The sequence below is a fragment of the Ictalurus furcatus genome, chromosome 19 (assembly GCF_023375685.1).
Source record: "Ictalurus furcatus strain D&B chromosome 19, Billie_1.0, whole genome shotgun sequence".
Taxonomy (NCBI): domain Eukaryota; kingdom Metazoa; phylum Chordata; class Actinopteri; order Siluriformes; family Ictaluridae; genus Ictalurus; species Ictalurus furcatus.
Genome location: NC_071273.1, coordinates 11,215,174 through 11,243,146, shown reverse-complemented (window position 1 = coordinate 11,243,146; position 27,973 = coordinate 11,215,174). Strand labels below are relative to the sequence as shown.

General features: G+C 36.6%; 1 protein-coding gene across 3 annotated transcripts; it reads left to right on the top strand.

Annotated features, from left to right (window-relative positions):
• The first annotated feature begins 814 nt into the window (after window positions 1-814).
• Window positions 815-27,082, top strand: LOC128623183 (sodium- and chloride-dependent GABA transporter 2). Of its 3 annotated transcripts, none has more exons than XM_053650089.1 (16): window positions 815-1,200; window positions 1,685-1,895; window positions 2,303-2,437; window positions 3,632-3,772; window positions 7,570-7,666; window positions 8,245-8,304; window positions 9,598-9,727; window positions 13,640-13,774; window positions 15,297-15,400; window positions 15,547-15,671; window positions 16,547-16,659; window positions 18,807-18,944; window positions 19,626-19,728; window positions 23,409-23,509; window positions 23,887-24,033; window positions 25,427-27,082. In XM_053650089.1, the coding sequence occupies exons 2-16, from the start codon at window positions 1,694-1,696 to the stop codon at window positions 25,592-25,594; spliced, it is 1,899 nt and encodes a 632-aa protein (XP_053506064.1). In that variant the 5' UTR covers window positions 815-1,200; window positions 1,685-1,693; the 3' UTR covers window positions 25,595-27,082. The 3 variants fall into 3 exon arrangements, with proteins under 3 accessions (XP_053506064.1, XP_053506065.1, XP_053506063.1); XM_053650090.1 differs by having other exon boundaries at window positions 1,681-1,895; window positions 8,248-8,304; XM_053650088.1 differs by having other exon boundaries at window positions 1,681-1,895.
• The last annotated feature ends 891 nt before the right edge of the window (window positions 27,083-27,973 follow it).

The window sequence follows — 27,973 nt, the reverse complement described above, 5'->3', positions numbered from 1 at the left end:
TATATATATATATATAAACAGTAGAGCAGACCAAATATGAATTACAAAACTTCCACTGTGTATATACTGCTAACTTTTTTCCTGTTCCTCTCAGCTTTCCCTTTTTATCTGCTGTCCCAAAGAGAAAATTAATATCATTTGCTTGTCTTTTCATTATTGTCATAATGTCTCTATAAAGCGTCATGACTGTGTCAGCGAGCAAGACACAATGACTTACACAAAATGATTTACTCACCCTCAAGCTGTTCCAAACCTGTATGCTGTTCTCACAAAAGGAGAATTTTGAAGAATGTTTACATGGCTATACAGAAAAGCAGTCCATATAACACGAAGCTCTCATACTTGGAGTGTAGTTTTTATGGCGCCTTTATTGTGCACCTTTAAAGCTCATGATCTTCTGCCATTTTATGGAATAGAGCTGTAATAGAGTAGAAAAGAATGAGGGGAAATAATCTTTTATGTGATGAAAAGTAACAGTATTATCTGGTTTGGAATGACAAAAGGGGAAGTAAATGATAACATAATTTTCATTTTTAGGTGAACTAAAAATGAAATGACAATGTTGTCATCCTAACAACAAATGTAGAGGTGCATAACAACGTTATGGCCCTATATATTCCAAAGGTATGTGGACACCTGACCTTCACAGGCATGTGGTTCTTCCCTAAACTGTTGTGGAAACACACAATGCAAACACCAAAATACCAAAGGTGTGCATTTTCAATTTTGGGTTGATTACGTCTCTAATCGGTAATAAGTAATCGACCCGACAGTGGCACGTGGTAACTGGCCCAGATGTGGGTTGAGTACTCGGGTCGGATGTGGACCGACCGGCATGCAGCATTTTGTCCAATTTTGGGCGGAGCATCTGGACCTAAATCGGACCTAGATTCAAACCCAGGTTGTGCTGATAAATCCAGGCTCGGCTGGGATTAATCGGACGGTAGACCGAGTGTTTTCTTTTAATTTTTTTTTTATTTACCAGCTGGAAGTATACAGTGGACACGCACGCACTGTCAATAGAGCCACTTCACAGACCTCGTGCTCTGTGGACACGCCCCCATCACGCCTTCCCTCTCGCGCGCCGCGTTTACTCCCACTCTGAACTTATGCCATGCACATTCTTCTCTTTGAGAACTTGCTCGCTTGTTTCCACAGAGAGCGCGAACAGCCTGTTAGGAACTACAGCGGAAATCTCTGGTGAGTTTCCCATCACAATTCCCCCCACTACTTCATCCATTTAAAAATGCATGCAATGTGCTTTGTTTATATGCATGCAATGAATTTTCTTATAAAGTGAATTGTTTAAGTGTAAATGTTTTTTTTTGTTTGTTTGTTTTTTTTTTTTTTTTTTTTTTTTTAAATGCGTGGATTAAAAAAAACCCCAACAACAAACAAACAAACTGGTGTTCCTAGTTATTTAATAACATCTGAAGCAGATTTTGCACTTTATTTTGCACTTATACTATATAAAGAACTATGTACAATTTAATGACATGTTAGTCAGGATGATTTATAGCAGAGAGGCAGCACAGTGTGTGACCTATTGAACAGGCAACTGCTGAAATTGAAATTTGTGCATGCAAAAGAAATATAACAAATGCATAACAACAGCCATTTTTTTAATGTTATCAACACACAAAGTTTTGGATGCAACTACAGTGTGATTGTGTGTGACAGAAAGACAGTCATTATGCCAGAGGCCAGAGGACAGGACACTGTGATCGAGCCTGCTGAGGATCCACAGATATGGAGCGAGAAGGGCAAAGGAGCAACGCTAGAGCAGAGAGAGAAGTGGGCCAACAAGACAGAGTTTATGCTGTCCATGGCGGGTGAAATCATTGGCCTGGGCAATGTGTGGCGCTTTCCATATCTCTGCTACAAGAATGGAGGAGGTGAGGCTGAGAGAGAGGAGTCAGGGGAAGGAGAGAGGATGTCTGGGTTTTCAGTTGTGTATTCTTTTGTACAGGATTAATATCCAAGATACAGCAAATGAAAACAGGCTTAAATAGACCAGTAAATAGGATTCACATTTATCATTGAGTCTTTTGAAATGCTCATGATAAAGAATAGTGCATGCCCACACAGAGTCATGCACTTTTTAAACAAAACACTCCTTTTTCTTTAGCTGCTGATGTTTGGAAACGGAAGCCTCCAAGCCAGGCTTTTTAAATACTAAGTCTTTTTCTTAAGTAGAATGAGCTGAATGTTAATTCTGTTTATTTTACTGTGTCCTATTCTGTCTTCTGTAGAAGAAAAAATCCACACAAATAACCCCAGGCTCACTTGTATCTATGTATAGGTGTATTCTTCATCCCTTACTTTGTCTTCCTCATCTTCTGTGGCATTCCTGTCTTTTTCCTGGAGACTGCATTGGGTCAGTACACGAGTGAAGGAGGGATCACAGCCTGGAGGAAGATATGTCCTATGTTTGAAGGTAATTTCTGCCTTATTATATTTATTTATTTATTTATTTTGATTGACTGTGTGACACTGTGATGCAGTGGCTAGTGTTGCTGCTTCTGAGCTGCAGAGTTCTTCGTTTAATCCTGAGCTTGGGTTACTGTCTGCGCAATGTTTCTCTGCATGTTTGCCCACTTGTTTGTATGCATTTCCTTTGCATTCTCCGGATTCCTCCCACCTAATAAAAACAAGCTGATTGGTGGCCTGGCAACTCAAAATTGTCGCTGCCACCTCCAGGGTGTATAATGGTAGGGTGTGTTCCTGCTCAGTGATTGTGTGATAGGTTCCAGAGCCACCAAAATCAGTTTAGTTATGTACTGTCATATGTGCTGTCACTCTTAGTGTCCTATATTGTATTGTTTTGTACTCATCTTTCTTTTCAGACTGTAGTTTTATGTTTATGTTTAATACTCTTTTCGCTTATTGACTGACAGATTGCCTGATTGAGTTCTATTATTTAAACACGCATGTGCGATGAGTTCAAAACAAGGGACTATGTGGTCGGTCAGATTTAAGAGAACATATTAGGTATTATTTACATGAAAACATTGTTTCTCATCAAAACATGATTTCCTTGCTTATACTGAATTTAATTTAAACAAGTTTCTAATTACTATTTTGAATCATGTGCAGTGAGTATGAGTAATTCACATAATAGTAACGTTATCCAATGACGTTATGAAATCTCATGAGGATGTTAGAGCTGATGAGTAGAAATAAGCGATTAAACTAAAAGTCACTGCATCACTGTCCTATTGATCCGGGATCAGTCCAGCTCTGGTCTGAGCGAGTTTATTCAGGGGTTTGAAAAGACACTGTTGAATTATCTTCTTAGATGTACGAGAACAAACTGTGTTAATGTATCACAATAAATTCTCGTGGAACCGATGTATGCAGTTGAATTAAGTAAATTCACTGAGCTTTTTCAGTGCAGCTGAATTTCAAACTAGCTACCCTGAATTTCAAACTAGCTAGCAAGCAGTGAGCAATACCACAGCACCTCTTTTGAAATACAGGGCATTACCCAAAACTCTACATTACATCTCAAGGACTTCTAAAAAGAAGGATATATCTTTTAGAGCTTACATACATTATTGTCTCACCATTGTTGAAATGCCATTGACACTTATGGTGACAAATGCTATACAAATGCTTGTGGTATTCACAGGAATTGGCATTGCATCTCAAGTCATTGTGATCTACCTGAACATCTACTACATTGTAGTTCTTGCCTGGGCGGTTTTCTACCTCTTCAGCTGTTTCCAGACCACACTGCCTTGGATCTCCTGTGTCAATGAATGGAACACAGGTATAACAACTTCTTTACATAAAAGTACAATCAAAAACATTTTGTTTAAAGGAATACTACAGCATGTTTCAGTCTGACCTCTATCCACTGTATCTGCAGTGTATCAGCAATAAGTAATTAGGTAATTAAGTAAGTAAGTAGTGAATATGTTTAAAAAATAAAACATAAAGCAGAGTTTGCCTTATCCGTTTTTTTGGCCAAGAACACAAGTGATTAAAGTACAGGTTGCGCAACTCGAGTAAAATGATTGGGGGAGGGGATGAAATATCTCTTATCCAGTGTGTTTGAGCTTTTTAAACCCACCGCTGCAAATCATATTATTTGGCACCATGTCTTTTGCAATGAAATAGGTTATCGCTTCAGTTATCTCCATTTGCCTTTGGGAACTTGTCTGTGTAGCAGTTCTTGCATGACTTGGTGCTTTTTCCTTCATGCTAAGACACTCCTTGTATTGCACTCTGTCACTTTGTGGTGTTGCCTTTTGGTGCAGAAAACAGTTGTTCGACATAACTTACACAGTATAATGTGCCGCTCGACATCATTGCTAGTGAATCCAAAATAATTCCACACCACAGATGATGCTTTTCATTTCCGTACCACTGCTTGATTCTGAGCAACACTTTGCAAGTTGTTGGATGTTTGTTTGTTTTTTTTTTTTGTTTTTTTTTATCAGCACACATGTTCATGAAATGAGCATGAAATGAGATGAAATGTAAGACATGCAGCAGTGGATCATGAGGTAGTTGATAAGGACATACAGACAAATAGCCTATTAAAAGCTGTGATTCACCTCGCACAACATAACATGCTCTAAACACACCTCTTGAACATGCAGAATAATGCAAGTGGACATCTGTAATTATGACTTTTAACGATTACGTAATTGTGACACCCGCAATTGTGCAGCCCTAAAATTATGACAAAAATATTTTTTGTTGGTCTTGATTTAAAAACTGCAACCGAATCTCCAGTGGTAAGTAAGCAGTTCCTTAACCTTAGCTCAGTGGACTTCAAAGTTCGATAGAGGGTCTCTGGACAATGGTTTGATTTAATATTATTAAATCTGAGGTCAGTGTCAATCACCATTGAGATGAGGTTTAAGTGTATTCTGCTACAGCACATGTGTACATTGAAACGATTCTCCAGTGAACCTGAAACTTTTGAAAATATTCTGCTGTGGATGTAAGAGCATTGCTTTAGAGCCTGATCGATAGTCAAGAATGTTACATAAGCCATACTTTCCTGTCACAGTAAATGAACCTGACCCTGCCTAATTTTCCAATCTGCTTAGTTCTGGAAGTAACTCTCCAGTCCATTACCAGCTAATAGGCATTTCACGAAATAGTGCTGTGAAAAAAGTATTTGCTTTGCTTTGCCTGATTTCTTCTGTTTTTTTTGTATATCTCATACTAAATTGTTTCAGAAATTAAAAACAAAATCTAAGATAAAAGAAAGGCAACCTGAGTAAACACAAAATACAGTTTTTAAATGATAATGTTATTTATTGAAGCAAAAAAGTTATCCAATACAAACTGGGCCTGTGTGAAAATGTATTTGCCCCCATTTTTACTAATTCCATTAATCTATGAATCTGCATTCACAATGAGGTTCAGCTGGACTAGACGCAACCAGGCCTGATTACTGCAAACCCTGTTCAATCAAATCAACACTTGAATAGAACTTTTTCAACAGCATGAAGTTGAAAATTCCGCCACAGTGCTGTGAAAGACTGATCTCCAGTTATCTGAAGTGTTTAGTTGCAGTTGTTGCTGCTAAGGGTGGCACAACCCTGGCAGATTTTAAGTTTAAGGGGGGAATTAGTTTTACACATTGGTGATATGTGTTGGATAACTTTTTTTTGTTTCAATAAAAAAATAAAAAGTAAAAACTATATTCCATGTTGCCTTTGTTTTATGTTGTATTTCATTTGAAGATCTAAAACTATTTAGTATGAGATATACAGAAAAACAGAAGAAATCAGGATATGACTGGTATCGGAAAAGAACTTAACAGGTGCAGATACGTTTTTAACAGCACTATAGTTAAAAGCGTTGAACCAAACCAACCAGCCACAAGATAATTTAATGCCTGAGGTAAAAGTAGTTCTAGTTTCTTTGATTTGTGTGATGTTTTTGATTAAGCAGGTTTTTCATTCTCGTTTGTGGTAATAATGTGGTTAAAGTAAGATGTTGTGTCTAAAAGTTATTTACATTATATACATATACATATATATAATATATATATATATATATGTGTATATATATATATATATATATATATATATATACACACACACACACACACACACACACACACACACACACTAAGCCCTTAACCAATAAAGTCCAAGTCCAAAGGGGGCAGAGTTGGACTAGAGACAGAGTCCTTAACAGCCAAGTCCAAGTCAAGTTCAGCCAAGTCCAGAAGGTGAATCAGATATGAATATTACTTGAAATTGTAAACTCAACACTGAGCCATTAAAATTAAAATTTTAACTTTTACAAAGCAATGGCAGTAAAAATGTAACAAAAAAAACACTACTATTACATCCTGCCATTATTTTTTTTTCATTCGTGTCATCAGTACCTCAACAACTAGTTTCTATTTGAACAAAAATGGGATTCAAAGCAAAAACCTGCTAGAGAGGTATCTGTAGAGGTTTTATTAAATTAAAAGTGTATGGAAATACAAACTAACCTGTTTTTTTTTATTACACTTCAAAAAAGGAGCATTTGGAAATTTAAAACTGATTTAAAACAGGAGGTAAATGTAAAACAAAGGTATTTGTGAAACATTTAATGTGCATAAGATCTTTGCACAGTTTTCTAAGCTACCTAACTACTCAGTGCAATTCAGAGCACATTAAATTATCTTAATGAAGACAATGACATTACATTAGAGCATATTACATTTTCAGTTGAAAATGACCACAGTACATTTACAGCCACTGCATTTTCTCTATAATAATAAGTAACGTACGTGTCTCTGAGTTGTCTTTCAACATGTCGGTAGAAATTTGAAGTCATGCCAGTTGCATCAGTAATCGTTATTTTGCAAAACTTTATGATTTTCGTAAGCAAAATGAATTACTGCTGACTTTGAAGACATTCTTCCTATCCATGCAGTGCAAATGTGTGCATGCGCTCAATGTGGAGCAACTATATTTTGGCTACAAGCCATCAGGAGGGGTTACTGCTGCATGTCGGCAGGCAGGGAGACTTTCATTAGGTTCTTGTTATCTTCATTGTATGTTGTTGTTTATTTTTTATGTCCGTGGACTCAACTGTAATCAGAAAAATCTTCAGAATGTCTAAGTCCGTGCCAAGTCTGAGTACAAATTTACCCGAGTGACTGACAAGACCGAGTTCGTTCATCATTGGACTCTAGTCTGAGTCGAGATCGAGTACCCCAACTCTATTATCTAATGCTACTGAATGGTGAAACATTATCTGGGTGAAGAGTGAAGGGTTAAAGGTGTTGTTCTTTCACAGTGCCAAGGCTGAGAACTTTTTCCATCACTGAACTACAGCTGCTAAAAAGTATTGTGAAACATGGTGAACATAATACATTCATATTCTTGTATAGGTCTGTACATGTCTGTTCCTACTGAATACGCTGCCGGGCATTTTATGACTTACACACAATAATACACACAACCTGTACACTATATACTGAGTTAGGCATTGAGTTTGCACAAGAGAAAAATGAACAGGTTACATCCTAGATAAGTAATCCTACTTTTGGCAAATATTTGGATAACTATTTTCAATCTCACTGGAGGTTTCCATTGTCCACAGAATCTTGTCACACGTATAATAAAAGCTTGCTGCACTCTGGTCTGCACAGAGCAGATGCTGACTGGTCCTTTCTATACAATGAAACATACAAATACAGGTAAATACACCCACACCTGTGAACACAATTAAACTTATGTTCATCCAAAGATTTGCAAAAACATTTATATAAAGCTACATGGAGTGGAATCTTGTAGATCTAGATTTCAAATTCATTCAAATATTATTTGGCCTTAGTATGATTTGATTGCCATGCAAGGTGAAAATGAAAAGGTTTACAAGGAACCAATATTATAATTTTAGCACAACCTAATGTTTCAGAATATGTTTTATTTTTTATTTATTTATTTATTTTTACCCATTAAAATTTTTTTGTCGTTGATTTTACTTGTCTTGTGCTACTGGAGATCCACATAAAATCCCTCATCTAAAGGTCATTTTCATGCAAGAACAATTTACGTTTTTGACTGATTGATTTATTTAATTTAGTTAGACCAAATCCCAAATGGCTTCCCATTCACTATATACGCTTACAACGTAGGGCGTTCTAGAAGCTAATGCATTTTGTTGGAAAATTGCTAACTATATATTAACAAATTCTTAAGAGAGAATTATTTTGCAGTTTAATTCATTTTATTTTGAGTATTTATAGATTTATGTGCATCCTGTTTTCTACAGTAGCAGTGTCAACTTATCTGCACCATACAAGGTTGTCTCTCCAGAGGAGGAATTCTGGCTGTAAGTTAAATGATAAAATCACACTTTTTGGAGGTTTGTTCTTGTGTAGTGCTGATTTGACAAGAAGTCAACTTTTTTTTTTTTAATTCTTGGAGATTTTTTTGAATACTTTCTTCACTTTAACTGTGGAAAGATTAGACATGGAACACATGTGTAGTGAATATGTAGTGTAGTGCACACATTTACAGGAAAATGATTGTAATGGTCTTTGATGTCTCCCTTTAACTAAGAAATGTCAAAAAGGTGGGGGGAAGGGGTAGGGGGGAACAATGAGAGCCTAGGCTAAGAGGCCTCTTCTCTGCACTAGAAAGTTAAATTACTCTTTGTTGGAGATGTGGGAAAGGAGTGCAGGAATAATAGGTTACAGGGAGGATGCAGGGAAGTAGAGGGGGTAAAAACCTGTAAAAGAGAACTGTAGAGGCAAGTAGGGAATATAACTATGAAGGAGGAGTTTTTGGCAAAGCCGTTTCTGTTTCACAAAGATAAACAAAAGTAAAATCCTATGTTTACTTCCTAATGTAATAAGCACTAATAATGGAACAGCCAGGACTGCGTTTACAGTGATGTTTTAATAAACATGAACAGCATAAATATACAAAACCTTTTTCAATTTTATTTCTCTCTCTCTCTCTCTCTCTCTCTCTCTCTCTCTCTCTATATATATATATATATATATATATATATATATTTATATATATTTAATAAAAATTTACACAAACATAATGGAAATGTGTTGGCCACTCTAAATCTAATAGACAGAAAGATTTAAGACTTGCGCACATAATAAGATGGGGTGGGTTAAACATAATTCCTCATATTTAAAGCATGTTTCCCTTTCAAATTCTTTCTTAGACACACTTTGTTTTCCTTTTTTTTTCTAAGAAAAAAATACACATTTTACATTTTACATTCCTGGTTGCACATATGGTTGGGAAATGGGGGTGTTATTGCAGGACAGCTTGATGTGAACGGCATGTTTATCTGTTGTGCAGCTCTAAACTAGAACCCTCAAAACTAAACTTGGGAAGTGAAACATCTGTATCCATCACGCTATTATGCTTTTGTTTACAATTTGAGGATGGCAACATTTGATGTGTATATAAACCAACATGTCCACCTCGTTCCATTTCAGAGCAGAACATTTAAGCAGAAATATAAAGTTGGGGCAGAATTTGGGAAGTCGGAATCTGTGAATCTTTCAGTTACACCCCCCACAATATGTATATTACATACTCTAATAGAGAGATCGCTGCTGGGGAAGTTTGTTTTTTCCATGTAACTGTGTGTCCTCAGTCATCGCGTGCAGAGGATATCCAGCGACGATACCCTGGGTACACCACACTATGACCTGACACTCTGTCTTTTGCTGGTCTGGATTATCTGTTACTTTTGCATCTGGAAAGGAGTCAAGACCACAGGCAAGGTAAACACACACACAAACACACACATACAAACAGTAAACCTGAGCATGAACCCCTGTAGGGACCCGGGGCAGAATAGGTCCCTAGCACCCCCCTTGCTGATCATAAGAGGCGACAAATGGGGCAATTGTTAGGCCGTGAGTTGCAACCCTTGTCAGTGGAAGAGGAGATCCTGATATTTGAGGAATGAGACACATTGAGTCTGTCACAGCTCCAACACAGTACTTTGGGTCGTATTTGACTTAGACGGGAGAAAAGTATTTCAGGAATAGCAGGGACAGTGAAGAATGTCAAGAAGCTGAGGTCTAGCCAGATCTTGGTAGAATGTTAAAAAAAAAAAGTCCAAGTTGAAAATCTACTGTGCGCAAATATGCTAGCTAGCATGGCCATGAAGGTTTTCCATCACCCACCCATAAATAATAGTAAAGGAGTAATCCGTACTAGAGAATTAGAGAACATGGAGGAAAATTAAATAACTGCTGAATTGATGTTACAGGATGTGATATATTTTCATGGGTGACTTCAACAGTGGGGAGGAAAACATCTTGATATTAAGGGAAAGAGGATAGAAAAGCTTCAGTGTGAAGACATTGTTAATGTTTGTTAAATGACGGTTCAAATACGGCTCATGGAAGCTTCTCTGCCACTGACTTAACTATATGTTATGAATGATTGACTTTTCATGGCATGTCTGGGATGATCTGTGTGGAAGTGACCACTTCCCCCTGATTATAACCTCAACAGAAGTAGACGCACAACAAAGGCCCCAAAAATGGAAACTCAAAAAAATGCAAATTGCTATGCATTGCAAAACCTTTGCCATGAAAGATTCAATGAGAAACCTCAGGATCAAGAGGATCTCATAAAATGGTTCACCAACACCTTGACTACAATTGCTGATGAGACAAAATCAGCTTTTGTCTTAAAAAGACAAAATCCTTTTGGTTTGATGTCAAATGTAAAATCCTTATTGAGGCATGGAAAAAGCAGTAAGAAGGTTCAATAAACAGCCAACAACTAAGAGCCTTAGTAAATTAAAAATCTGCCGAGCACAGGCATGAACCTATAAAAATGAAGCAAAGAAACAGAGCTGGAAAAAGTTTGTATCAAGTCTGACAACAAATACATCAACAAATAAAATATGGAATGTGATCTGGAGAAGGTGGGCTACAAGTAAAACACATTGATGACCAAGGCTACTCAAAAACATGAAATAGCAAACATACTGTATTAGCAATAACCTTTGAAAGGAATTCTTCAGTAGAAAACTACCACCTGGAATTTCAGAGAATTCGGACAAAGCAAGAAATGAGTGAATTAAAATTTTACACCAAAAATATATAACCATCCTTTCTCTATGGAAGAACTACTAAATTCCTTAACAAGCTGTCATGATACCGCAGTTGGACAAAGTCCATTATCAATTTTTAAAGCATTTACCTCAAAGCACCCTATCCATGATGTTTAGAAGTCAGGTAATATCCCACCCTCCTGGCAAGAAGCAACAATCATACCTATACCCAAACCAGGCAAAGAACACACTGACCCCAACAACTATTGGCCAGTAGCTTTGACAAGTTGTATGTGTAAAACCATGGAGAGGATGGTAAACAAATGGCTTGTCTGGAAGTTGGAATCTGACCATCAGATAAGTGACTATAAGTGTGGTTTTAAAAGAGGAAGGAGTACTCTAGACCACCTTATCAGATTGGAGTTTTACATCTGTGATGGTTTTAAGAATGGTAAAAGAACATGTGGTAGCAGTTTACTTTGACTTGGAAAAAGCATATGACACTACCTGGAAATATGGGGTTCTAAGAGACTTACATAAAATGGGGTTCAGGGGCAATCTGCCTCTTTTTATCTCCATATTTCTGGCTAACAGAATTTTCGAGTTCAGATAGGAACTTCTGTGTGAAATTCCCACACACAAGAACAAGGAGTACCTCAAGGCAGTATCCTATCTGTTACTCTGTTTATGATTAAAATAAATAGTATTGTAAATGTTATTGGGCAAAATGTATTGTGTAGTCTTTATGATGATGTTGTTTGCATAGGTTACAGGTGGAAAATTTGAATATAATTGAAATAGAAATGCAATTATGTATAAACAAACTAAATGAGTGAGCAATTGAAAATGGTTTTAGATTCTCTAAAACCAAAACTGTATGTATTCATTTCTGTCTTCTGCAGTCTTTGCATCATGACCCGGAAATGTTCAGTGATAGAGAGCCCATCAAAGTCGTCAAAGAAGCTAAATGTCCAGGCCTACTCTGGGATAATAAAAATGCTTTCATCCCTCATATAAAGTCATTAAGGAATAGGTGCTTAAGAGCATTGAATATTATTAAGTATTAGTGAAAACTAAATAAGTACTAGTGAAAACTAAATGGGGAGCAGACTGCACTGTCCTTTTGTGGCTATATATGTTGTTTGTCCACTCCCGATTGGACTATGGGAGTATAGTTTATGGCTCTGCAAGAAAATCGTACCTGCAAATGCTAGATACTGTACACCATCAAGGATTGAGTCTTGGCTTGGGAGCTCACCAGTACAAAGCTTACATACAGAAGCAAACTAACCCTCTCTTCAAATTGGGTGTCTTAAGTTAGGTCTCCAATATGCAATCAGGATAAAGACAAACCCACATAACCCAGCTTATAAACCAACCTTCTACCCAGAGTATTTGCACCTGTACCCGGCATAGACCCAGCTATATCAGATTATACGCATCAGATCCCATATAGGAAACTTAGACATAAATCTTGATGCTCTAAGCCAAACTCACTGCTGTCCAATTCCTTCTTGGAGTTTGGAAAAGCTATGCATTAACCTGGAATTGAACTGTAATAGGAAGGCTGATACTTTCCCGCATATATACCAACAGTATGTCTTTGACATAAGAAGCCTCTTCCCCTAGCACAGGCCTGTATACACAGATAGTTCCGAAGTAGAAAACCGAATATCTGCAACAGCGTTAATCAACCACCAACACTTTGGCATTTGTATTCCAGACCAAAGTTCTACTTTTACAGCAGAAGTCTGTGCTCTACTTCTTGCCTTGGAACATGTTGAAAATGCAAAGGAACGGAACTGCATAGTGTTTAGTGGCTCAAAATCCTGCCTCCAAGCACTGGAATCTTTGAAGTCAGATCATCTGATAATTATTGACATTTTAATTAAAACAAACCGGTTGCAAAGACACAATTACAGCATAGTTTTCGGCTGGATTCCGGGATATAGTGACATCTTTGGCAATGAACAAGAAGACATGGCTGCAAAAAAAGCCCTCACGGAAACAATCAGAGAATGCAAAATCCCACCTTCTGACCTTAAGCCCTTGATCAACCAGTATATACTGGACAAATGACAAATGAAATGGGAAAAATGTCGAAATAACAAATTATTTGAATTTAATAACAACATGTGATATTCTGACTCTGGTCTTTTTTTGTGCAATATCGGTTCGAGTGAGAAGCAGCATTAAGTCCAGTGGCACTGTCCTGACAGATTTAACCATGATACGTCACCCTGAAATTTATGCTAAAGTGAGCCATACGAGTAGGACATGAATGCTTAGTCAGGTTATACTTTAAACCATTGCCACTCTTTCTTTACACATGAACAAAAACACTGGCATTATTGTATTTAATTCAACAACTCATTGTGATTTAAAAGCATGATAAAACAGCCTATATCCTACGCACAAGTTTTGATTTCATCTGCTCCCAACCTGGACGCTCTGCCTGAGATGGTCTAGGCTGTTAATGCCAGGACTATAAAATGTGTAGAACTGAAGTGTAAAATAGAACATCTCTAAAAAATATATTAGAGAAAAGTTACTACAATGGCAGTAGTACTATATTACAAATATTACAAATAAATAGTAATTATGTGTGATGTGTCTCTTCAAGGTGGTCTACTTCACAGCCACATTCCCATATGTCATGCTGCTGATTCTATTTTTCCGAGGAGTCACCTTACCTGGTGCCGGGACAGGAATCAGCTATTACCTGTACCCTGATATCTCCAAACTCTCCAATCCTGATGTAAGTGTGTATATGTATATAAATGAGCATGAGGGTTTGGTAGACATATTTCATTGTACACATCTGAGAGGATGCTCAAAGTAGCAGGGGCAGTTTACAGTGAGATAAAATATATCAGTTGCAGCTTGTAGTTATTTGATCCCTAGCTTCTGTAAATTTCTTATGGCTTCTGTCAGAGATATGACATTATGACATAGTATATTATATACTGTATCAATGAATGCTGAATGCTGAGCACTGTTAATGATGTTGGCTGTATTTCATCACCCCTTGTTGACTTCCTGTGTCACACGCACTGTGACTTGGGCTGTATTAGAGCTCATTTTGGTCCCATGGGTTTTCTCTCTTATTCATTTCTGTGCTTTCTTTGACCATTGTTGTGCACACTATATTGCGAGACATGCATTCGCTTGGAAAATACAGACCTTCTTTTTAGATCAGACTTGCATGTTTTGTACAGACTAACGCCACACAACATTCTCTTTGTTCCAGTTCTTCATGAGAGAACTCTTAGTGTTAGTCATAGACCACACACCCCTTTGGGCTGGAAGTTTTCTTTTTGTTTCAAGCGATCTTATTTCTGAAGTCAGTAAAATTAATGCTAACATAGAAGTAGAGATAAATGCACCGGAACTGGTGTGGTGGTGATTATCCTTTAATTATCCTTTAAATGTTATGTATCAATTGCTCTGAGGCAGGAAGCACTGTCTAGGGTGCTGAAGTGATGACAGGTATACATTTAAGGTTTGGTAAGTAGCAATTATAGTAAAAGAGAAGGGAGACAGAGAAAGGCTGAGTAATAGTGACAGAGAGTGAACATTAAATAGACAAGGAATTACTTCAGAAAGGTTAGCAAGAGATGGTGTTGCAAGAGCATGTGCAATGCTGACGTTCATGGTCGTATCATATAGAAGCTGGAAGCAATCTGAGCAGGGATGTAGAATTAGGATGCTGGGACATGGAGTTCATTACACCATCTTCAACTCGTCATTATGCAGGAAAATATTGCTATTGGAGCTGTGGACCGTGGAGCTGTGAGGTGGCATCACTACCCACTGGAGCACTGTGCCACCTTTAAAAGTAGAACATGGGATCTTTCACTACAACATTTATTAATATAATTTTAATATATATATATATATATATATATATATATATATATATATATATATATATATATATGTGTGTGTGTGTATATATTTTTTTTTACAGTTTAGTTTGTTCTGATACTTCTAATGTAAGCACACACAGGAAGTGGTGAGAGGGAGGTAATGGAAGGCTGCCAGCTCGGCAGTGCTGCTCATGCTAAACAGATGTGTGCGCGCACACACACACACACACACACACACACACACACACACAGATGACTACGAGGTTGAGAGGGCTACAGATTGCACAATATCTGTTAACATATGAGAGGCTGATTGTGTCCCAGAGACATAGTATGTGCAGTCTGTTCCCTTTTACCTATTTTCTCTCTTTTGTTCCTTTCTCTTTCATATCTTTCTCTTTTTTTCTTTAGGTTTGGTGTGATGCGGGGACCCAAGTGTTTTTTTCCTATGCTGTGTGTCAGGGGGTCCTCACTGCTTTGGGAAGCTATAACAAATACAACAATAACTGCTACAAGTTAGTGGCCCCTCCACTGAACTTTAAACTGAACCTTGTGTGTTTCTGATTGTGCATTAGCAAAATTAAAAATTTTGTTCTTGTCTTGCATGTCTGCTTTTGAATAATGCGCATAATGAACAATTTTATGTCTTCTGTACCATCAGAGACTGCATCGCTCTCTGTGCCCTGAACAGTGGCACCAGCATCTTTGCAGGCTTCGCTGTGTTCTCTATCATGGGCTACATGGCTCATGAGCTGTCCTTACCTATGGAGGACATAGTGAAATCAGGTAGCATTTAACTTTTTAAGAACACTGTGTTGGAATATACTCACTCTTCCAGGCAGTAGTATCTGAGCACTTAAGGTTGTGAGCCAGTGAAGGATGTGATTTCAAATTAATCAAGATGCTTATCCATCCCTTAACTATTGACATTTTTCTGGGATATATTCTAGGTTAGATGGACATGTGATGAATATTTTGTTTACAAATGTCAGTGTTTTGATAATTGAGGGAGCTTTATGACATGATTTGGTCTGCATGCTTTGTTTTAGGACAGAAAATGAAGAAAAAACAGAACAATACTAACAAAAACAAAAGGGTCCCAGACCAATACTATTACTACTACTGCTACTACTACTACTACTACTACTGCCAGTAATAATAATAATAATAATAATAATAATAATAATAATGCCATACATTTAAATAACAGTTTAAAAAAAAAAAATAAAAAATTACTCTTTATGCAGAGTTCAGAATCAGTGATTTCTGGCAAAAACACACCCACCAAATCATAAAGTGATGAGTTAAATGAGCGCTTAATTAAGTTATGAGTTAATAAGTACTGGGACTCTTAATATCAGTAAATATATTAGTTAATATCAGGAATATATTAATTCACACTAGATTCAGCCTCCAGAAGGCGCTTCAGTCCAATACATCAGCTAGGCTTTTGTGCCAAGCTCCTTTCCCCAGGTAATGAGATAAAACTAATTTAATCCTTCAATTACTTCACTGCACCACTGAAAGTAATTTGAAATTTGCTGTTTCATTTTGTCTGTTTCATGGAGCACAACAGTGGAAAGTACATACTAAGAAAGCAATTATCATAATGTGCTCAGTGATATGATTCAAAGCTGTCTTTGCTCTGAACTGTTTTGCAGGTCCAGGCCTGGCATTTATAGCGTATCCCAAAGCCTTGTCTCTCCTCCCAGGCCCTCATTTCTGGTCTGTCCTTTTCTTCCTGATGGTCCTCTTCCTTGGACTAGACAGCCAGGTAGTAATGTGTCAGAGTGTGTATGCCAATGTCAGAGTGACTGGACTGAACACCTTGTTGCATAAACACCTTTGCGAATGCTTTGTCATCACTTGTCATCATTAGTCAATGATTTATACACCTTGTTCACTTTAGAGCTCATTTAATACAAACATAGGTCCCTCGGAACATGGTTTGTGATATAATGAAGGCTTATATAATGAAAAATGGCAGGTTTATGTGATGTAAAAAAATGAAACCAAGATAAATAATGTCAGAACCTTTTCTACCTTTATTGTGAAATTTTAACCTTTTAATTAAAGTGAAAACTTAAGAAACATTTTAGGGGAAAAAAAGAAAAAAAGGTAAAATAACCTGCTTGCATATGTGTACACACCCCAAAACTAATAATTAGTTGAAGCACTTTTAGATTTTCTCACCCATCTTTTTGGGTAAGAGTCAATCAGTTTGGGACATCTTGACCTGGCAATATTTTGCCATTCTTCCTTGCGAAAGCATTCTAACTCAAATTGGCTGGGTATCTCCTGTACACAGACCTCTTCAGGTCACTCCACAGATTTTTGATTGGATTTAGGTCTGGACTCTTTCTGGACCATTCCAAAACCTCGAATTTGTTTTGGTGAAGCCATTCCTTTGTTGATCTGGTGGTTTACTTTGGGTCGATGTCATGCTGAAAGGTGAAATCTCTCTTCATCTTATTTGATTTAGCAGAAACCTTAAGGTTTTGAGCCAAAACTGACTGGTACAGTATTTGTAGCTATTCCTTATTCCCTCCACCCTGATTAAAGCCCCAGTTCTAGCTGAAGAAAAACAGCCCAAATTATGATGCTGCCACACCATGCTTCTCTGTGGGTTTTGGTGATGTGCTGTGTTTTCTTTTGGTATTATAGCCAAAAAAAAGTTCAACTTTTGTCTCATCATACATAATTCCACATGGTTTTGGGAGATTGGATGTACTTTTTATTTATTTATTTATTTATTTTTAAAAAAAGGCTTCAGCTTTGTCACCATACCCCATAGCCCAGAGATATAAAGAATTCAGGAGGTTGTTGTCACATGTAAGGAGCAACCAGTACTTGCCAGTAATTCTTTTAATGTTGCTGTAAGCCTCTTGGAAATCTCCCTGACCTGTGTTCTCCTGATCTTCTCATCAATTTTAGAGGAACATCCTGTTCTTAGCAGTGTCACTGTCATGTCATATTTTCTCCTCTTTTTGATTATTGCCTTTACAGTGTTCCATGGTATATCCAATGCCTTGTAAATTTTTTTGTAACCCTCTCCTGATTTATATTTTTCAACAATGAGATCCCATACCTGCTTTGTAACCTCTTTGCAGCCCATGGCGTTTCCACTTGGATGTTACCAAGATGTTAGGAATGTTAGGAAAATACTATATTAACAGCAGTACCTTATTAGGGGTTTATCACTCACTTTAATTGGTGGCTGGTGTATTTAATTGATGGCTGGTTGATTCTGAACGCTACCAAATTCCCAATTATAAAAGGGTATACACACTGGGTAGTGGAAGTTTTTGTTTTTCTTTTCCCCCAAAACCATTTCTGGGTGTTTATCATTTGATATTTATACGTTGCAATTTCACAATAAAGGTAAAAAAATGTTTTGACATGATTTAACTTAGTTTAATTTCTTACACCACAAAAACCTGCCATTTTAACAGGGACATGTAGACTTTTTATATCCACTGTAGGTATGGAACACACAGTAACTGGGTCTTAAATTGCATACTTATATACTGTCTTTCTTTGCACAGTATCTGACTGAGCTTCATATCTGTATTTGTATCTGTTTAGAACATATTTTCCACTCATTTTGAATAATTCATTTATACTTGATTGCATCCCTAATATATAATATAAACAGTATTAAACCTGTTTAATCCTCTTTATGTTCAGTCTTGCAGTGCTGATAATTAATTGATGATATTTAAGGTTTTCCCAATATTCTACAGCACTGGTGTAGCTTCTCATATGAGCAGTAAACCATCCTTAAGTTATATCACAATTCCAGTTGCCTTGACTTAACTACTACTAAACACTATTACTAAACTGCATTAGACACATAACATACTAACAGTATGTTTTTGAGAAAAAAAAATGGTTTATGCATATTAACTGTTTGTGTTTCAGTTTGTGTGTGTGGAGAGTCTTGCCACAGCACTTACCGATGTTTTCCCTGGAATTCTGAGGAAGCCAAAGCGCAGAGAGATTCTGGTGTTGCTCATTGCCGTGGTCTGCTTCCTGTTGGGCCTTCCTCTGGTCACTCGGGTACTGAATGAGAGCCTCATACAGTAGGGTCTAAAAGTCTGGGTTCACTACAAAAAAACTGATTTTATCATATCCGTTATCAGGAGCCAATAGGTATACTGTTTTTGTTTTTATTACAGTGGCAGAGCTAGAATTTTACTTGTAGTTGAGATATGTTCAAAAGAGAAACATATTTCAGCTCAGGAAAGCCTGTAGTTTTCATAACTTTAAAGTAGAAACTTAAATTTGAATGGTTTTCTCAGGCTGCAACATATCACAACAAAAATAAAAATAACACAACATTAAATCACATTAAATTTTAATTCCTTATGATATTTTCTCAAAAAATAAATTCCCCCTTATACTTTTTATAAGTTTTTTTTTGTCCATAATTTTTATACAATATATTCTTGTGAATATTAAATATCCTATCAAATTTGCATGTAAATCATTTAGAAGACACTTTTATCCAAAGTGACTAAGAATTGAGCTGAGCAGATGAGAGTTAAGGATCTTGCTCAACAGTGGCAGCTTGGCAGTACCATGATTCAAACTAACAATCTTCCGATGAAGTAAATTGTTAAATAAAAACAGTTGACATTTGGTCGCTGCTGTAATAATAGTTCAACTAAACTAACACAAACCTAAAGCCAATACCTGAGTGAACCAAAATAACATTGTGTGTGTTTGCCTCTCTCTCAGGGTGGGCTCCACCTTTTTAAGCTGATAGACATGTACGGCCCCAGTGGAACCAACCTGCTCCTCATTGCCTGCTTTGAGACGCTTGTCATTGGCTGGGTGTATGGTAAGCTTCTGCAGAGAATGATTATATGTGGATTAAATTGTTTACATGGATTACAGCAGAGATTTTCAAATAGTTCAGAGTAGTGGCCAGAGTCTAAAAACATCAATAATAAGAAAATAACAAAATGATGTGTCCTTTCAGCAGGCCTATTTCAGTTATCTTTGCTCAAAAACGTTGAAGTAATCATGTAACCACTATATAACATGGAACTGCATGAAACATGAGCTCACACTGCATGAACAGCCACATGAGTTCAAAGCACCCTGTTTAGACACAATTTCCATATTCAAAGGGTGGCATGTATCCTTGCATACATTTCACTATATTACATATTAGACCAAACTGCATACACATGCTCCATCTGTTACCTAGTGAGAAGGTTTTCGCACTAGCAGTGAAATCAGGCTCCTAAATTATTTTCTAGCTACGTTCCATCATTGATGGTAATTAAGTTATTATCTGAGAATGATTAACCACATTATATGCTAATTTTCTGTGTCATATAAGTTTGTTAATGAAGTGGAAAATTTCTGACAAAGCTGTTGGATACAACTGTGTAAATGCCATGTGTTGTTTAATAGGGAAGATCCAATAATCATTGTCAATATTTCAGACAGTGGTCAAAGAAAAAGCAGGCAGCCTTAAACAAGGAATATCTATAATCACAAAACCAAGGAAAATGGAGAGGGTCAAAACCATATAACAGAGAAGCAGGAAAACAATTCTCAGACAATACAATAGTACAATAAGTCTTCGCAAAAAAAAAGAACAAAAAGAAAAAGGATATAAATAGGCTAACTAATCAAATGCTAAGAAGAGAGCAGGTAAATAAAACCAGGAAACAAACCAATGACTGGACAGGGGCAGAGGCAAGACTAGAATCTCGGCAACAGGTGTATGTCAAAATAAAACCACATGACACGAACTCAAGAGCTAATTTAACTATACTACCCAATTCAAATTCGAGGGCAAATTTTATTGGTCTCACACAACCATACACAGTATGACTGTGTATGGTTTTATTTGCATAAAACAGAATTAACTAGCATAGAAGTAGAAAAAGAAAAACAAAGTATAATATAAAGGATAAACAAGATATATGGCAGAAAAAGTATGGACTATATGAGGAATAAAATGCAGATATGTGCAGTTGTATGCACAGTACAATGCTGTGTAACATCGATGTGAGGTAGTTGCAGTGAAATAGCTAACATACACCGAAAATGTTGAAGCCAAATTGTGATGGCTAGATGACTAGGTCAGAGCACCTTCAACTACACAACATTAGGCAGGTGATCTTAAGGTTATGGTAAAAAAAAATATGGGTATAGTAACAAGAATGTAGGGGGTGTGGGTGTAGTGCAAACAAATCCAAGGTCTAGTCCTAGATGTTGTCCAGGTTCAGATCCTGTGAGAAGAAGCTCCTCCTCATTCTCTCTGTGTTGGTCTTCAGGGAGCTGAAGCACTTCCCTTACTGCAACAGAGAGAAGAGAAGAGTCCATTGTTCAGATGTCTGAGGTCCTTGACTATCTTCCTGGACTTGGTCCAGCACCGCTTGCTGTAGATAGACTGCAGGTTAGAGAGCTCAATGCGGATGGTGACCTCAGCTGATCATACCACCCTCTGGAAAATCTGCCTATCCTGATTGGTGCTGTTCCCAAACCAGGCTGTGATGCTAACCAATGATCTCAATGGTGTAGGGTATAGAAGCTCCTTAGCACCTTAGAGGGCCGTTTAAAATCTCTTATGTCTTAGGTCATAAAGATGTTGATGGGCCTTCTTAATCAGTGTGTTAATGTGATAGGGCCATGACAGGTCCTGTGTAATGTACATTAAACACCAGTTAGTTCCAGTCCATTAATGTAATTCATTGAGTGGCGTTCCAAGGGGGATTTTTTTGTATATTTTGTATAACGTCACTGGGATGTTTCACTGTGTGTATCACGTCGCTCATCTGTGTTCACCGGGTAAAATTCCATTTCCTAGTTCAAAACAGTTACTACAGTAGTGTTAGTGACATCATCAGCGGGCATGGAAAAAGATACTCAGGAATACACCTTATGACGTAAAATATGAACTCTTCTCAGATGAACATGAAAAGGAAGATGGGACAACAATTTTACTGGAAGCACCTTTAATAGGATGTATAAATCAATGGGAGCTAGCTAGCGAGCTATAAATTGAATGTAGCTTCTTTGGGATCTATTTTGGCTAGCAGAGCAAAAATAATTATAATTACTTTGCAGGTACAACATAAACACTATTATTGTAGTTGTACAGAGCATTTAAAATTGTATTTGGAAAAGAGGTTTCAATCCCCTTGAAATCTTGAAGCTACTATGCAGCTCTTACGAGTGAACATAATGGTAAATGTTCTTTATTACTTAATTTGTTCATTCATCTTTAGTAACCAATTTATCCTAGTCAGGGTTGCTGTGGATCTGGGAAAACTGGAAGCAAGGCAGCAATACACTGAATCTGTTACAGAAAGCATCTAATTTAGCAAAATATGTTTTGTTGGAATGGGCGATGCCTACAAGTTTGGATGCCTGCCTCTTTGTCCTACCTGGGCAAACAGAACATGTTTGTTTTAGTGTTACGTTTCCAGGTGCTTCAGTGGTAAAGCATTTGTCCTGGAGATAACTTGTTTAAATTCTCACCGTGCCAAGAATAGCCTTTCTCTTTTTTTTATCTCCTTTAATCTCAGGTCTCTTTTTCTTTTTAGGAGATTTTTAGGAGAAACAATTGTGATACCTCGAATAAGTGAGAATCACTATTAAACCTCCTGATATATCAAAGAAAAACCTTTTAGAAAATAATTTTTCCTTTGGGAGTTAAGAACATCGGTTGTGTGTTCCTTCTTCATTGCACAAGTTAATCTCACAGCTGTCAGGGGCATGCCAATATACATCCTAAGCTCAAACCGTATAATTTACAATGTGTGGTTTGGGACACAGTCCAAGTGTTATTTGAATAAAAATATCATTCATCAATCCGGCTGTCACAGTTACCATATACCAGATAAAAGAGCAAAGCCTCTCAACGAGAGCTTGTCTTTTAGAATGATTAATATTTTTGCTCAGTTACAAATTGTGGCATGTACATGGCAATTTTAAAGAAGTAAGCAAATACTGCGTGAACAGGATATTCAGATAAACTTCAACTTCATGGCCAGTCTTCACAGTTTTCAATAATATCTTTTGCAATATTAGGTATTAACAGAGTACAATTATTTAGTATACAATGACATAAAATAAAATGCATTTGCATTCAGTAGATAGAGCAGCAAATTGGAATTATACCTTTATCAGCAGGCTCACAAATAATAGCAGTGCCAACACTGCAAAAACTTTTAAAAGCTAAATTTTATCTTGTATTTTTTATATAAGGAAAATATTAATCCTATCGTTAACATTTGATCTAATTTCATTGAAATTGAAATTGTATTCTTCTATTGGTAGATCATTTTGCTTCTTCCTAGTAATAATGAATAATGAATATATATATATATATATATATATATATATATATATATATATATATATATATATATATATATATATATATATAAGCTGGGTATCAAAATGCTGATGAACACTGGCCACATGTCAATAAACTGGAAGCTAGTTCTGACTTACTAAAATGAGACAATGATCTAACAGTGATCTACAATGCAACAGGTGCGGACCGTTTTTTTGATAACATCGAGGACATGATAGGATATCCTCCCTGGTCTGTGCTGAAGTACTGCTGGCTCTTCATCACTCCGTTCATCTGTGGTGTAAGTTTAGTAAATTTCTCTCCTCTTTTCTCTCTCTACTATTTCCTCTGTCATTCATTGCTCATTCTCAGCAGAAACTGTTTTGCTTCATATCTCATTGATGATAAACAAACTGTTACACAATCAATAGAAGTTCATTTTGATCCAAACTTACAAGTGAGCCAGAATCCAAGCACAGAGCTGTTAAGGACCATCAGTGATATAAGCACTATTATTCTGTTTTTGCCAGTTGTTAGTAGAAGAACATTGTGCACCACGACTAAGCTATCAAATCACAAACATTCTTTATAATTATTCTAATACAATACAATAAAAATTAGAATCTTCTGTCTCTATCTGACTGACACTCTACCTCTCTCTTTCTAATGCCACCTCAGGCCACTCTTTTGTATGATCTGATCAGCAGTCCATCACTCAGTGCTTCAGCAGACTTCGTACCTAGCTGGGGTTCTGCAGTCGCTGTCCTGCTCACTCTCACACCGATGATCTGCATCCCCATCTTCGTCCTGGTTGCCATCAAAAAGGTAAATCAACTATGTAATGCACAAAATAGCTCTTAACAGGATTAGGAAGTCTGAAACCATATCTGAAATAGGAAAGTCTATTGTATTAAATCATACTGGTATTTACAATGTAAACACAAAAAAATGACTGAGGGACAAGTGCATTTAAAATATTCCTATAGCAACTTTCCTAACTACAAAATGCACAATGAATGCATTGTACCTTCCTGTATTTCAGTAATTATTTTGTTATCCTTAAAAAAAAAATTCAGATTAGTCTATAACTATAGTCAATGCACAATTCATAAACCAAGCACATGCAAGTCACATGCTGTATCAGGAACAAAGGAAGTCCATAAAGTTTGTGTTGCGTTTAATTATTTTACTTTAATCATGTATTATGTGCAAGCATAACAAAATAGGCAGATTTGGCAGTTTAAGTTGGCACCGTCTTAAGTAAAATATACCCAGTATTGGTCCAAAACATGTACCTAAAATGGAACCTTAATTTCTGAGTGTGTGAGCATAGTCATGCTTATGAAATTACATTTAAGCCACTCCCTTTAAAACAAGTACTTGGTGGGCAGTGCAGTTCAATGTGACAGTCACTAAAATCATGTGTTTTTTTTCAACCATTTAAACTTTTATTGCCACTTTGAGGTATAAATTACTTAAAAAAATCTCAGTAATAATTTTCAGTATCGCACCACAATAAAGGAAATGATTTGGTTTATACCAAATCATTTTCATACAAGTAATGTTGAATGTTCAATTCTGATTGGTCCGAAGTTGTTGATTAATTTTCAATAACAGCAGCTCTAATAACAGCAGTAGTGCTGGCTGTAATTCAAAGCATAGGTTTATATTAATGCACTCCTTCTAAGGCATTATCATTTTTATAGTAACAACATATTCAGGGACTTGTACGCCAGATGCGCCACATAAGCTGATTAAAAATGTATAATCCTTGCTGTGGTGAAGTTTTCCACAATGAGACATTTATTACCTTTATCAAGGCATCTCCAGTGTCCGCTCAGTCAGAGTTAAAGATTTAAGTTGAAGTTTCCAGACATGGAGAAGTCTTCCGGAAGGAAGGCTTTGCAGTTTTTCTGTATCATGGCAAGCTGCAATTTTTGTTTCATTAACTTCACAAGTGAAAAAAAGATGAATGAATCCAATAAAAGGTGGTATTGCTGGTAAATTGCTGTGGTATAAAACACTTCAGGATGTGCTGTTATAGGAAAGTAATGAACTTTTGGGGTGGAAATGGGATCGTAGCACCTTATCACTGATTATTTTCCTATAGCAGCTCACCTCACTGTCTTTATTTTTTACTTACATGAGTTAAAGCATTCACTTTTTCTTGCTTACTCACTTTTTGAAATGTCTGTGCCGACCATCTAATTCTTGCCAGGGTCCTGGCCTGATCGTACCCTCTGCTGACCTGCACCAGCGCAGCCCAAACAAGCCTCGGCTAACACTATGTAAGCATGTCATCATTAAGAGACAGAAGCTTTCTCACACAGCGGGAGAAAAAAGTGTTGAGGAAAAAGCCCTGAAAGAGGACACCACTGACATGTGAGGTGAAGTATGACATCAGCAGACAGTCTCTGACCTCGTTCTGTCTGGATGGAAGCAGAAACTCCTTGCTAGATAATGAAACCTCAAGTGAAATAAACCTCAGCTATAATTCACAAATGCAAGAAACTGATACTGATTGATTGTGTAAGATTCTGTTCGATTTTTTTCCTTCTTACTTTTTTTTAATGAAAAATATAAGCTCATATAAAGGTGGATCTGAGCTAGCACTGCTGATATAGCTGTCCATAATATAGGTACCTGGTGTCATAGTTTAATATTTCATCTCATGGTTATTTTTAGTCATCTCAGTATAAATTATGACTGAGACAAGATTGAGCGTAGTCATTTTTACATGGCTTTTGTACGGTTTTGTAAAACAATATACAACAATTATATAAATATGAATTTGTATCCATGTTGAAATATGTAACCAGAATTAGTAAAAAGTCTCTACAACTGGTGTTTTTACATTCCTAGCTCCATTATTTCATTTATATTTAATATATGTTTTTACTTCTAAGCAGCACTGCTGTACAGCAAAAGCAGGTAAAGCTCTAATTATAGTATTGTGAGTGTATATTTTTTTAAAATTTCAGATATTTGGCCTGTTTTGTTGTACAATTGTATTTGAGTCATTTGATTCAAATAATCCTATTTCAGATACCAAAAAAATAGCAATGTTGTTGGGGATTTTTTGTCTTTCTTGTGGGTTTTTTTTTTTTTTTTTTTTTTTTGATACTGGGTATTCTGTGTGGCATTTTGGATATTCTCTCCATTTTTGCGTGGGTTTCCTTCTGGGTTCTCTGGTCTCCTCCACTGTCCAAAAATATATAGGTAGGCTGCACTAAATTGCCCATGAATGTGAATAAGCATGTGTGTGTATAATTCCCTGTGCTGGACTGGCGTCTCACCTGGGGTGAATTCTCCTACCTTGTGCCCACTGATTATGGGATTATCTCCAGATCCACCGTGACCCTGACCAGGATAAAGTGGTTACTGAAGATGAATGAATGAACTTTGGATATTTAACCTATACTTTAGTTGGACATGTATAATAATTCTACAGCCTCTTTAATTTTCATCGAGTACATGCAAGCCAGCAGGTTAATAATAAATATACAGTTAAATATTTCAGACCAGTGTTGGACATTTAACCAATGTTTGCCCAAATTGTTAGCTGAGCAAGTTGTCAGATTTGTTCTGTTTGACAAAAATAACTTACATTTGGTGTCAGGCTACCTTCTACTTTTTGTTTAAAAAAGCTGTAGGATTTATTTTAAAACTCTCACAAATATTTACATGCTACCCATACATTATTGTAGCCAGGCTTTGTGAATAAGGTGGTTAAGGTACTGATTTTTGTTATCATACTTGTATGTACTGTAGATCTATCATAAGAGCCATTTTCTTGTACATTTTATGTCTTTGGTCCAAAATACTTGTTGGTAACACTTTACATTATGTTTCTAAATACTGATAATCAATCAGACTCATGGCTTATGAATTATGAATTAATGCAAATTAACGCAAACATATTAATTAAGTAGTTCATATTCTCTAGTTTATGCAGATGTTCATTATTTAGCTTTTTTTCCCCTCAGAAGTCATCAGCCTGTGGGATCTTAGATGTCACTCCAGGAGAGGGCAGTCTTTAACAGGCACACAATGAAATACTTGTGCAAATTTTTTTTTTTTAAATTTCAAATTCACCCTTATGTTAGGAGTTATGGACATCTACCAGCTGGTTGAGTTGCCTATTTAAGGTAACAATAGAAGTGCCTATTGACCCCAGTGAACCAGTAGTATGGTTTTAGTTTACAGCTACAAATGTAATGAATATTGATTGGAAACTTGGATATGGAATTACAGTTAAACGTTTTAAGGTATTTAGTCTCTCATACACACTAGACAGGCTGAGACCATGATTATCACCTTCTATAAGACTAGCAAGTTCTGTAAGAGTATTAGCTTTTAAAACTACAGATTCAACAAAATAAAATATACTACATAAACTACATAACTACATAAAGTTTAGTGTATTAGTTTCTCAGTTTAGCGACTTAGTGACCCTGTGGTAACACGTTTTAACACAATTCATACATATGGCATGACTGTAATATTATACCTTCACAATGTCAAGAGTGGAAAGTAAATAAAAAAGTAGGTGCTTTATCTTTTTACTAGCTTTTGACATTTTAGCTCATTAACTGAATGAATGAAAAGTAGTGCTGGTGAAATCAGTGTCTGGTTTTCATCCAGATTTTAAAGCTACATTTCTAAAACTCAAAGAGCCTTTGGAATTACAATCATAAAAGTATGTAACCATGTGGTTGAGCTCCCGTTTAAAGGGTTTTAAGGAGTGGTTTCCCAATAAGTGTGT